Genomic DNA, 12766 nt, shown 5'->3' with positions numbered 1-12766 from the left:
CAGATAAATATGTTTATTTTCAAGCGTTAAGCTCAAGCACTGACTTCTGTTACGCGACCTGAGGCTAACTGTGGAGGAAACTCTGTTGGGTTAAGAATGTTAGACTTTGTTTTGAGCAGGCCATGTTTAAGTCAACAATGTTATGTCTCCTGGATGCACCTGTAGCTCCGACAGGGTTATGTTTTCGTTGCAGCATTATCATGGTCCAGGTAATAGCCTGGGCCCTAAATTCCATCCCTACTGGCTGTTTTGTTCAGCTTTGCTGTCCGCCGATGGGATTTCCTCAGTCGGGGAGGACTTTTCTCAATAGTCGTGGTATTGCATTTGCTGTAATCTCTGACTTTTACAGTGTCTGCCACCATTTAGATGCGTATCAGCTATAATCACGTGAGGCGGGTTGAGGGTTGAACTTTGACCATGGCTCATTCATTGATTAGTTTCATACTCCATTTTACACTTGAGCAAATAGTGCGTAAAGTGTTCCTGGACAGATAATGGAATATAATTCCTTATGTGTCAGAGGCATTTGAACTGTTATTCAATCTTCTGTGCTTTTTGTATAGGTTTAAGTGTTTTATAAATTGTATGTCCGAGCAGCTGTCATTAACAAAAGCAAACATTATCATTAAAATCAAGTAACGCAGCTAAATTCAATGAAGTTGGAAAAAGCACCCGTCGCTTGCTCAATCGTGTATTTATCCTTGTTTGAATGACCCTGCATTGGCTCGTCCTCCCCCCACCACCAGCCGCTCGCATCATGAGACTGGCTGGTGTTGGGGGGCCTGGAGGACGATGCAAAGGGCAGGGTGAAGTGGCGAAGGCTGATTTGCAGTGGCGATCCCTCACGGGACAAGTCGAAAGTACAGTCGTAGTAGAAGCTAAAGCGTTTCGTGAGTCTATGTCTATTTATTGTGATTGACCTATAATGGCGTTGTTATTACACCAGCCAAAATGTTGTCCTGGGTCCCGTCTCAAATTGGTTAAAAATGGCAGAGACGCGTATTCTGGATCAGTCTTGAGATTGTACCCACTCTGGGTCTGAATTGAGGGTTGTGAATGAGAGGCCAAATTGTAAAGCGCTTTGTCCACCGTGAAGGTGGCGGAGAAAATAAAAGCGCGATATAAGTTCAGTCCATTTGCCACTGCTCTTCCTTGACCCCAAACCCGCCCATTAACACAATCTCACCGACAACTTTTGCCGACTTTTTGAAATATCTTACGGACTCTCAAACAAACGTGCGATCCCAAGATGCCCCCCCCCCCCCCCCCAGATTACACACTATGAAACTGAGATGGGAGGTTCTTTGTGGTTTCAGTCGGGGTCACTTCAGCCACGTTTCACCAAAGTGCTTTCAGTATCGTAGCCTTGGAAACTCCACAATAATAGAAGCCGCTCGTATGTCAGAGAGCCTTGTAGCTGTGGTTTCAGGGGTAGCCTTGAACGTCCCAGCAGTTTGGAAACTCATGTATCTTTCCTTTTAGTGTCTTTGTCAAGGACACTTTTCTGTGACACTTTGGAGAGTGGGGATCAAATCACCAGCCTTCCGGTTAGCCGGCGACTGCTTCCTCAGCCACGCTACGAGATTCTTTCTCAAAGATGATTGTTCTTCGTCTGACAGGACTGTTAATTTTCCAATGATAAAGTGTTCTGGTCAATAAAATCTCACTTTTAGTTCTTTAATAATTACTGTGATGTAGATTATTAAAATGTAATAGTAATGTCAAAAATACAAGTATTGGCTAACATATTGTTGGTAAACTATTGAAAGAAAATTTGTTCTCAATCATCTTTAAAGCAAACATCAAACATCCTTTTTTGAATGTCAGTTGCTGTAACGCTGGCAGGACAAGATCATCTTATTTGTTTCATGTCTTTAACCAAACAGACACCGGAGTGGGAAGTTCTTTCACGCTTTGTGTGAATGAAGCCGCTCTCAATGAGCAGGGAAGCCAGACGTGGCACAATGTGTTGCGTAACGCTTTGCTTTGTGCGTTAGCAGTCGTGTAGATCTGGGCACAAGTTTTGTTCTGATGGAAATCTCAACAAAGACTGTAGCACTGAGACTTAGTTTAACAAATGCCGACTCCTAAAATACAGGTAAATAAGAACTCGTGGTATGTTTGGGGAGAAGTACACAGAGTTTGATTTACATTGATTATAAATACAGAGAAACAAGTTTCTGTTTTTGTCTTTAAAGTAGTTAAACAGAAAGAAATGACTTCCCTTACCCAAGTTGGATTCCTTTGTCTTCGCTCATAACTAGTTTGAAACGTCACTATTAAATATGTTTTATATTTATTAATCGGATTGAATAACCTTTTCTTTGTTTTCATTGTAAATTGGTCTGACGTTTTATTCTTTTACCGCAGTGTCTCAACAAGATGGACATGGACGCCGAGACCACCACCCACACTGAGCCCATGGTGGATGAAGAGGAGCATCTTTTCAGCAACCTGGACCTCTTCCTCTTCTCCCTCATTATCGGAGTTGTCATTTACTGGTTCATGTCCCGCAAGAAGCCTGAACCCATCCCTGAATTCAAGAAGCTTGACGCACCGTGAGTGTCCATTGTTTTCGTCGGCTGGGTTATCTTCCTATTCAGGTCTCTCTTAAGTCTCACTGCTAGTTTTTAACATCAGACAGATTATTACATCCGATCTCATCACATGCAGATAAGACAATGCTACGCTAGCTCCTGCTACCCACGAGGCTGCATGGAGCAATAATCCCGTTCAAACTTTCATGCATGTTTCAATATTCTAGAATTTTCAGATATAATTTTAAATGCCAGTATCGAGACTACACTTTGCTTTTAGGGAGGTGGACATTCAAATTTTCAATTTCTTTGTTAATCTTGATGTTTGCCTGTTTTCAATATGTGGGGGCACGGTGGCGCATTGGTAAGTGCTGTTGCCTCACAGCAAAGAAGGTCACAGGTTCGAATCCGACTTGCAGGCTTTCTATGAGGCGTTTGCATGTTCTCTCCTCGTGTCTGCATCTCTCCGGGTTCTCCGGTTTCCTCCCGCCACCAAAAAGCATGTTACATAGGTTTCTGTGTGTGGCCCTGCGATGAACTGGCGGCTTGTCCAGGGTGTACCCCGCCTCTCGCCCGTTGACGGCTGGGATAGGCTCCGGCGCGACCCGGTAACGGACACAGCGGTTCGGAAATGAATTATGTTTTCAATTTCCTGACAAATAATTTAAAAAAAAACATTCAAAAACAAGGTGGTCAGGACAGATTTTTATAAATCTACTGCAAAGGGTAACTGGATTGTGTTTTTTTACTCTGTGGGGGGGGGGGGGGGGTTCTTGGGATCCATGATTCCTTTTATTATCAAATAACATGCAGAAAGTATTGCACGGTGAACGTGGAGGTTGGCGACACCTATTAAGGGATGATGACGCATTCACAATGATAAAGTGGAGATTTACGTTTTATTGGACACATTTTGCAACGCTGTCGTCAGGGAGAAATAGGCCGTCGCTTCAGAAAGGCCTTGAAGGCCACCGGCTGTGACCTTCGTTTCCCCTTTCCCTGCACTCCTCTTTTACCCAGACTCTCTCTGATCCGCCTTTGCCTGCTTCTCTTTTTGAGGACACAAGCCGCTCCTTACCCGCGCCCTCCCCTCATCACGTATTGGCGGCGTTGTGGAGGTTTGGCTTCCTTTTCAATGGACTCTACTTCTATTGGACACGTTTGTAGCCCCTCCCCAACCACAACAGAATCTCTTTAGTCACCCGAGTTAAAGACGTGGGCCAGGTCTTGTGTAAATGGAAACAGTGTTGGGGGCCGTGTGTGTGTGTGTGGGGGGGGGGGGCATTGGCCTGAAGGGAGCGCGTTCCCTGTCCAGCATGTGTGACCTGAGCAGGACCGAGTAACTGCAGAGTAATCCAGGAGGGGAGCACAGAGCTGCACCCCCCAGGCTGGGCTTTCCTCCCCTTAAAGGGAGCAGCGATGACCTAACTGTTATGAAGGGGGGGGGGGGGGGGGGGTGTAGTCTTCCATGTATTTCCTGTGCTTTTGTTTTTGGCTCCGAACCCATTTTAAAAGTTCCCTGGAGAGTGAAAGAGGAGCGCGAGCCAAGCTCCTTTTGTGAGACTTGTAAAGGTGGAAAGTTGAGGCTAAAGACAAGAACCCCCCCCCCCGCCCCTCCTGGGATTTCCTTTTCTGCGTGCGCATGAGGGTCTGTCACAAATGAAATCCGTTTATGATAAATGAGGTTGCCATAGCAGTGACATTCTCCCCTCTCCTCCAATAAGATGGGGCGGAGACTTGAGGGGGGGGGGGGGGGCTTTCACAGCCCCCTCCTCTTCAGCAGTCCACCGTAGGGCTGCGCTAATAACTAGCTAAATGCTCAGAATGGATCTTATTGTTTCCCGTACCTTCCACGCCAGAGAGGAATAGGAACGGGGATGAGGAGCGAGGCGTTTTCAGCCTGAGCGTTTCCTCTGCACGCGCCTGCGAGGCAAAATTGTGGGTCTGCAACTCGGCTGCATTTTATTGGGAAGTCAGTTTCCCACCATTGTGTCTTCAGTGGTTACTGACGAGGCTTGTGTGTGTGTGTGTGTGTGGTGAAGTTCTGTGTATGTGGAGAGCAGACGCCGCTGTTTCAGAGAGCAGCACAGCAAGAGGCACGACTCGGATCGCGTCGGTGCCTCCGTGCTCGAAGGCAGGAAGCTCTCCCAAACCTGAGAGCGTCTGGCTGCCTTTCTGGACTGGTTTAGATTTGTTTCTTTTTTATTTTTCTCCGTCTCCTGGCTGCGGAGGGGAGACGTCCTGCTTTCTGGGTTTGGCCGTGGCGGTTCCCGGCGTGGTAAGCCGCAGGGTTGCATGCCATGGGCTGCGTGTTCTCTCTACCAGAGGACAGAAGAGATGCTGCTGAAAGGTCAGTGAGAGTTTTATACCGAGAGCACAGGAAAAGGGGCTTCAGGGTTTCAGAACCAGGGTGTGTTTAACCCTCCTGGTTGGCGTGATGGGGCAGGTCACAGGTGGAAGCGATCCTTGTGCTCAGAGAACCGCAAAAAAAACAACATTTGTGAACGCTAAATGTGTTTCGGCAGAAGTTACCGGTGTGACCTTTTCAAAATAAAGACCGTTCAGTCCGGCCATCATGCTTATTATTTTACCATCTTTAATTGTGGCCAGATGCTATTGATTATAGTATTTTAAGATTATACCTCCAAGTCTGAATGAGCCTGCGCCAGACCGGCTCCGTTTGGGCAGGAAGCGTTCCTGCGTGGATTCACGAGGTGAAATCTTACTGTGTGTATAAATGATTAACTCTAAACTGTTTATGCTGACCATCAAAATGTCCAAACCGTGTCAAAGGGTTCAATCATGAAGGCGCTCGTTTCAATGTGGAACAGATCGACAACCTTATCTTTAAAAAAACAAAAACACAACTTTGTGTCGCACAAAAGGTCCGTTTCAGGTCTGGTCTTTCCTTCAGAACTTGCTACGATACTTGGTACCTTTTTGCGCCTCTGATACTTGAGGGGGGGGCAGCAGCAGTCTCCCTTCCTTCCTTCTGCACGCTGCTGTTGTGTGGATTCCTGCCTCTGTTTACAAGCTTTCTGAATGTGTGTCGGGCTAAATGGAATCAGATGCTCTTCGTACTTCGGTCTGGCTCAAACGGAGTTAACGAACACGTTGTCTTCTCCTTCTCTCTCGCGGTTTTGTTGCAGCCTTGAGTTTCCGGGTACATAAAGTCTCAACGTGTTCATCTGGAATAACATTTACGCTTTTGTCTGACCTTTTTATTCCCTGTTTGGTGCAGCTGTCCACTCAGACGTCTCATGCTGAGCGAGGCGGCATTGCCTTTTATTTGCCCCCCCCCCGTTTTTCATTTGTAGTTTTTAATCTCTCATTACTTCCTGGACAAATCTGAATTGGGGAGGTTGAACCCCTGGTTATTAGGTGGCAGCCAATTTACCCCCATTTAATTTCTCTTTTCAAAAACTGTAAATACAGTCCCTTTCCCGTAGAAGATTATTTAAAAAAATAATCTGTTCACGCCGTGCTTTATTGTGACTTAAGTTCTGAGATGTTGTGCAGAACAAACATTTTAAAGGTTGCTAAACCCTTTTTTTTTTTTTTTGTCTCTTCCCAGAGCGCCGACAACGAGGGAGACCAGTTTCATCGAGAAAATGAAGAAGACTGTGAGTGAACTTCAGTCTTTGCCCTTTCTATTAGTTCTGCCTCAGTCATTCTCTGTCAAGGTTTCAGGCTCTCCAATACAATAAAGCCATTGTTTGAGTCTTCCAGGCAGAGTCGTTGACATACGTTAAACAGTGTTCCCGTTTCCCTCGGAGAACCTTTTATCATTCTGACTCTCACCAGGGAAAGAACATCATCGTGTTCTACGGCTCCCAGACGGGGACAGCAGAGGAATTTACCAACAGACTGTCCAAAGACGCTCAGCGATACGGAATGAAGGGGATGGCAGCCGATCCAGAGGAGTATGAAATGGTAAGGGGGGGGGGGGGGGGATTTGTTCTTTTTCACACAACTCTGCATTTGTAGGTGTTGTTCTAGCTCAAATACCTCTGGGCCAGTGAGTCATGAATATTTTATGGATTTCAGTCACGCCAGTACAAAATGCAAATTTTATCACCTCAGGCTTTATCAGACAATTTTCTCCAACACAAGAATCGCTAGGGGCCATAGATAAGAGTAGTATTTATTGATTTTATTATTTCTGATATCATGAACGCTGCTGATGTCCGGTCGTTAAAGTGTCTGCTGTCTGACCCCTCTGTGTGGCGTTTCAGGCGGAGCTGCCCCGGCTCTCTGAGATTAGAAACTCCCTCGCTATATTTTGCATGGCCACCTATGGCGAAGGAGACCCGACGGATAACGCTCAGGACTTCTATGACTGGCTTCAGGAGAACGACGACGAAGACCTGTCTGGACTAAACTACACAGTGAGTCGTAGTTTAGGGCTTTGTGCACATCGTGACAGAAAGTACTTTGTTTGTTTGTTTGTTCTGTTTTCCGATCATTGTTGGAGAGCAGCGTCTCCGGCCTCATTTGGTGTAGAATTCAACTGTGGAAAACCTTTTTACTTTGTTCGGCATATCCTCTGGCCTTCCTCTGCTCTTTTTCATCTAGAACTTTCAAGTACAGCATGTTTATTTTTAGATGCGACTGAACCGAGTACTGATGCTCTGTCCCCGTGTCCTGTCTTCAGGTGTTTGCATTGGGCAACAAGACTTATGAACACTACAATGCCATGGGAAAATATGTTGATAAAAGGCTGGAAGAACTTGGTGCCAAGCGCATCTTTGACCTTGGTTTAGGAGACGATGATGGCAAGTAAGTGAGCTGTAAATTAAATGTTCCGGTTTTTCAAAAGTTCCTTTATGTCACCGGGATAAACGTAACATTTTTGCAGGAACTAATGTGAAGACAATTCATCACATATTTGTGTTACTCTGTCGCTATTTATGAAATGAGTACAGTGGAGTCTCGTCTCTTTTCTCTTCAGCTCAGTTTTCTAAAGAGAAGTCTAAATCGTTGATTTCTCCGTACCGTACTGCAGCAAGATCCCAGACACGGATGCCATTTATGTATTTGGCGATTATTTCCTTCTTGAATTCAACAGTTCTCACTGCGTTCCTCTTTTCTTTCCCAGTAGTATTACTGCTGCCTTTCTTTGGATCCATGACTAAGAGTTAAAGAAAGCGAAAAAACACGCACACAGAGCGAAACGTTAGCACACAGTCTTTATCCTATGGCAGGTCGACTCAAAAAAATGTGCTCGACCACGGAGTCGTTCGATAACTGAAGTTCCGCCGTATTAAGATTTTGAATTTGAATGTTTAATTTTTGTCTTTCAGTCTAGAAGAAGACTTCATTTCATGGAGGGAACAGTTCTGGCCAGCGGTTTGTGAGCACTTTGGCGTGGAAGCCTTAGGAGATGAATCAAGGTTCATTCCACGACCTGCTTCTCATCCTTTAATGCTCTCTAGTTACCATATGTTTGATAACTTTGTTTTCATGTCAGCTTCACGTGGGTCGTGTTGAGACTCCACCCAGATAGTTTCCTTGCTTGAAATGTCTGTATCTTTACTTGGATTAAAGAAAGCCGGATCAGGACCTATCCTGAAGTCTATCTGTATGTGAAATGAACGAGGACTACGTGTGATTCTGAGTCTGAAGCAGCTAACAGCCATCTCCTCTCTCAGTATTCGGCAGTACGAGCTGAAGGAGCACGCCGACATCAACATGAATAAAGTGTACACGGGAGAGATCGGCCGCCTGAAGAGCTTCGAGGCTCAAAAGCCGTAAGTGCTGTAACGGAGCTCATCGGTGCGCTGCTCTCTGCGCGGCCGTTGCTTAAAGTTCACTTCAGATCACTTTTCAATAAGTGACGCGTCTTGCCCTCTGGTGGACGCTGGTGACATCTTGTCCCTGGTGGAGTATATAACTGATGTATTGATGAAGAGTCTTTGAGTTCCCCCTTTTTTGTACTTGTGTTATAATGTTTAAGTGTTCTTTGTTTGCTTTTAGACCCTTTGACTCCAAAAACCCCTTCCTCGCCCCGGTCACCGTCAACCGGCGACTCAACAAGGCCGGCGACAGACATCTCATGCACCTAGAATTAGACGTAACAGGCTCCAAGATCAGGTGGGACCGGTTGGATATGCCTCTGTGCAGGCCCGGAGCCGTATGAATAGACTGCTTTCGGTGCTGCTTTACGATGTCGGGTGGAGAGTCTAATTTGCTCGCGCGGTGCGTTTTCAGATACGAGTCGGGAGACCATGTTGCTGTTTTCCCAACTAATGACGTTGCGTTGGTGAACAAGTTGGAGCAAGTCCTTGACGTGGACCTCGACGTGGTTATCTCTCTAAACAACCTTGACGGTATGGCATTGAGCGCGTGACACACCTTGAATGTACTAGTCGTCTGTCACGGCACCCCCCCCCCCCCCCCCCCCCCCTCGTATCTAGTCTTGCCTCACTTCATGCGTGCGATTCTGGCATTGATATATGATGGCAATTAGGAGTTATTGCTGTAATGAGAGTTTTGTGTCATCACCAAGGCCGAGCAGCCCTTATTAAGTGTCTATTATCTCATTTTACGGTCGCACTTTACGTTTTTTGGGACCTCAGGACGACCATAAATGGATAAAACATCACTACGTGATGATGGCGTTATGATTATCCGTTGGTCGTGACGTGTTGCAATCGTTCTAGGTGCCAGCATGATTTCCGCTGTTTTATTTTTCAGAGGAATCCAACAAGAAGCACCCCTTCCCCTGCCCGACGACCTACCGCACAGCCCTCACCCACTACCTGGACATCACACACCCTCCTCGCACCAACGTCCTGTATGAGCTGGCGCAGTACGCCTCTGACGCCAAAGACCAGGAGAACATGCGGAAGATGGCCTCTTCCTCGCCCGAGGGAAAGGTCAGTGACGGACTCGTTGATTACAGAAGCACGGCTGCAGCTACTTGAAATGAACTCGGTGCGCCTAACGTGTTTGCTGCTGCTTCTCCACAGGCTCTGTACCAGAGTTGGGTGTTGGACGCCAGTAGAAACATCCTCGCCATCCTGGAGGACATGCCCTCTTTGAGGCCTCCCGTTGACCACCTGTGTGAGCTGCTCCCTCGTCTCCAGGCTCGCTATTATTCCATCGCCTCTTCCTCTAAGGTATTTCCCCCCCCCCCGGTTTGGAAACTATAGCTGCCAGTCGCAATCGCAGTTGTTTTTAAAGTTGTCTTGTTCAGATCTGAGTTAAAGTCGAGGCTTGTGGGTAACCCCCCCCCACCCGTGTCGTGTAGGTTCACCCAAACCACATCCACATCTGTGCAGTAGTGGTGGAATACAAAACCAAGACTAACCGCATTAACAAAGGAGTCGCCACCAACTGGCTGAAGAGCAAACTGGTCACCGACAACAGCCACAAATCCACAGTTCCCATGTACATCCGGAAGTCTCAGTTCCGCCTCCCCTTCAAAGCCACCAACCCTGTGATCATGATCGGCCCCGGGACAGGAATCGCTCCCTTTATGGGCTTCATCCAAGAGAGGGGCTGGCTCAAGCAGCAAGGTACTGACATTGTGTGTGTGTGTGTGTGTTTTATTTGCTATTTGAAGTTATAGAAACTTCCATCATCCATTCATCTTTAAATTGAAGACTTGAAGGCATTTGTGTCTGGTATTATAGGAATACTCGTAATGTGTTAGTTTGTCAGGGAAACTGTGAAGAGGATTGCTTTTTTTTTATACATCCACTCAACTTGTAACAAACGTCGGATGAACCTCTCACATCCGACGTCGAACCTCATCACTGAGCGGGTTGACTTCAGGCGCACGTGACGAATGCGTGTGCGTTTTGAGGCTAAGAGTTACAAATCAGAAATCTCGATGGAATTCCAAATAACCTGTTTCGTTTCGTTTCCTCATGATAGGAAAGGAGGTTGGAGAGACGATGATGTATTTTGGCTGCAGACATAAGAACGAGGACTACATCTACCAGGAGGAGCTGGAGGACGCCGAGGAGAAGCAGGTTCTAACGCAGCTGAACGTTGCCTTCTCCAGGGACCAGGAGCACAAGGTACTCGGCGCTCTCTCCTCTCCTCGCCGCGGCTTCCGTCCTTTTGTGCTTGTTGAACTGTGAGATGCAGATTGAGGGTTTGAGATTAGATGAATCGCTATTTTCATTGGCTGTTCATCAACATTTTCTGTGAATATTTACGTACTTTTTTTTTTTAAATGTGCAGCATAGTGTCGATGGACTTGTATGTGTGTGTTTTCTTTAAAAAAATAAAGGTGTACGTGCAGCATCTGCTAAAGCTAAATAAAGAGAACATCTGGAAGCTGATTCACTCGGATAACGCTCACATCTACATCTGCGGGTAGGTTGACCAGAAAAACCTCCGCATTAATCGCCATTTATTCAAATGGAATTAATTCTTGCATTTAATTGTGAAGGAATCCCATTCCTAAAGCTATATGCATGCGTTTCCTAATTCCAGCGACGCGAGGAACATGGCTAAGGACGTGCAGACGGCCTTGTACGAGATAGCGGAAGAGCAGGGCGCCATGACGCGCACCCAGGCCACAGATTACATCAAGAAACTTATGACCAAGGGACGCTACTCGCAAGATGTCTGGAGTTAAAGAACCACGGCGTGCGCGCGTGGTGGTTTTCAGTGTTCTACTTTTAACTCTGTCTTGTGTTTTCAGGAGCGAATGTAGAAACGTTAGATGCCAGTCAATCACCTTGGTTCATTAAAGCTATAGGTAGCAGAATATCATGAGGCAAACTCTACCTCAGCAGGTTTGGTTCATTAACTCGTTCAGTAATTTCCTGTTATGTACGTGGACCCGCCGCCACACACACACACACACACACACACACACACCTGAGGTGGTGTTGGTCTGTCTGCTTTGCGAAGTCTCTGACGTAAATGAATGAATCTGTGTGACTCGGGTTTTGGCTGCAGCTTCGGGTACTGTAAGGTGGGGGTCGAAGTCCCTGGCTTGAAACTCGACAGATCACGTAACTTCCATTCCAAATACTGAATTCAACTTCATTTCAGATTTAATTTTGAATGGAATAAAGTCATGAGCCCAAAGCAGCCTTCTGAACTGATGAAGGGTCAGAGTTTTTTTCCTCCAACCTCTGGATGTACAGATGAGATTCCCACTGAACACGCATTAAAGTCAAATTGCATAAAGCGCATTCACATCGGCCATCTAGGAACGCTTTTAACCGCGTCTAAATGATAATCGGATTGTAATTGTAACGCGACTGCAGGTAGGATTGTATTATACACAAAGTCAACGTTAAGCTTTTGCCGTGAATGGAGCTGATCTAGAGGTGCTTTGGAGAAGTACTGAAAACATTAAATGTAATAGAAAACGTGAAGCTTTTTTTTAGGAACTTGTTTGGTGTAACAAACATGCGTCATAGGTAAAGTTACCTTTTTACCGTTGTATTTTTACAAGGGATTTTTCCTCTTATGAAGAAGCTTCTGTTCATTAATCAGTAGCAGAAACCTTTTTTTTTTTTTTTGAGATGCAAAAATGAATGCAAGGGGGCGGGACAACAGAAAAATGAGATTATGTGAATTTATCTTTCCTGTAAAAGCTTCGTCTTTGAACGTCACTACGTCGTTATCTTCGTCACTACGTCGACCAGACGTACCAAACGCCAGTCCTTTGAATGACTATGGGGCGGGGGACTTGACGAAAGCAGCCAACCAGTTCGTGCAGCCTGTGCCTTTTTAACACTGCCTTATACGTTGCATTAAAACTGCTTCACTGTCGGTGGAGGAGATTCCTATTTTTCCATGCTTGCCTTTTGATTGTCACTTTACTCAGTAATGTCACTTTCTAATCCCATTTTTCTGATGTCATTATTCACTTTTATCAAGGCATGCATTTTATTTTTTTAATGAATAGAATTGTAATGATTTGTCATTAAACTTTTAATGTTTATGCTTTGTGTTTTTTTTTTTACAAATGCATGCACAGAATGAATTCACACTTGAAACAGCAGCAGAGCGATTACGTCTGTCAAAGAACAGGCCTTTTTATAATTGGGGTTTCAGATTGCAGAAAATAGAAGAATAGAATAGAAGAAGCGTTTTTAAATGTATATATATATATATTTAGGAAAACTTGTAAAAACTGTTGCTTCAATTGAAGTGTTCTGATTTGGTCAGGGCAAATAGTAATGAAATGTCACTTTTATGAGGTTGCTTAATTTTCCTTCTGACTCTTCAGTGATCTATGAATTCTTGCAATCATC

General features: G+C 45.5%; 1 protein-coding gene across 1 annotated transcript; it reads left to right on the top strand.

The window, feature by feature from the left end:
* Positions 1–2379: 2379 nt before the first annotated feature.
* porb (P450 (cytochrome) oxidoreductase b) lies at positions 2380–12453 on the top strand. The gene is made up of 15 exons (XM_068745131.1): positions 2380–2558; positions 6112–6160; positions 6342–6470; positions 6773–6925; positions 7192–7316; positions 7841–7930; positions 8189–8287; positions 8514–8630; positions 8748–8866; positions 9234–9415; positions 9509–9658; positions 9790–10057; positions 10419–10564; positions 10780–10865; positions 10986–12453. The coding sequence occupies exons 1-15, from the start codon at positions 2383–2385 to the stop codon at positions 11128–11130; spliced, it is 2034 nt and encodes a 677-aa protein (XP_068601232.1). The 5' UTR covers positions 2380–2382; the 3' UTR covers positions 11131–12453.
* Positions 12454–12766: the final 313 nt, after the last annotated feature.

This window comes from Brachionichthys hirsutus, chromosome 11 (genome assembly GCF_040956055.1).
Source record: "Brachionichthys hirsutus isolate HB-005 chromosome 11, CSIRO-AGI_Bhir_v1, whole genome shotgun sequence".
NCBI lineage: Eukaryota > Metazoa > Chordata > Actinopteri > Lophiiformes > Brachionichthyidae > Brachionichthys > Brachionichthys hirsutus.
The sequence above is the reverse complement of the archived record's forward strand: the minus strand, read 5'-3'. Positions and strand labels throughout refer to the sequence as shown.

Bases quoted from the DNA above. Each gene is read 5' to 3' on its own strand.
- porb (XM_068745131.1), top strand. From the start codon at position 2,383: ATGGACATGGACGCCGAGACCACCACCCACACTGAGCCCATGGTGGAT. The intron at 9,659-9,789 runs GTATTTCCCCCC...CGTGTCGTGTAG, and splicing joins CCATCGCCTCTTCCTCTAAG to GTTCACCCAAACCACATCCA. The intron at 10,058-10,418 runs GTACTGACATTG...TCCTCATGATAG, and splicing joins GGGCTGGCTCAAGCAGCAAG to GAAAGGAGGTTGGAGAGACG.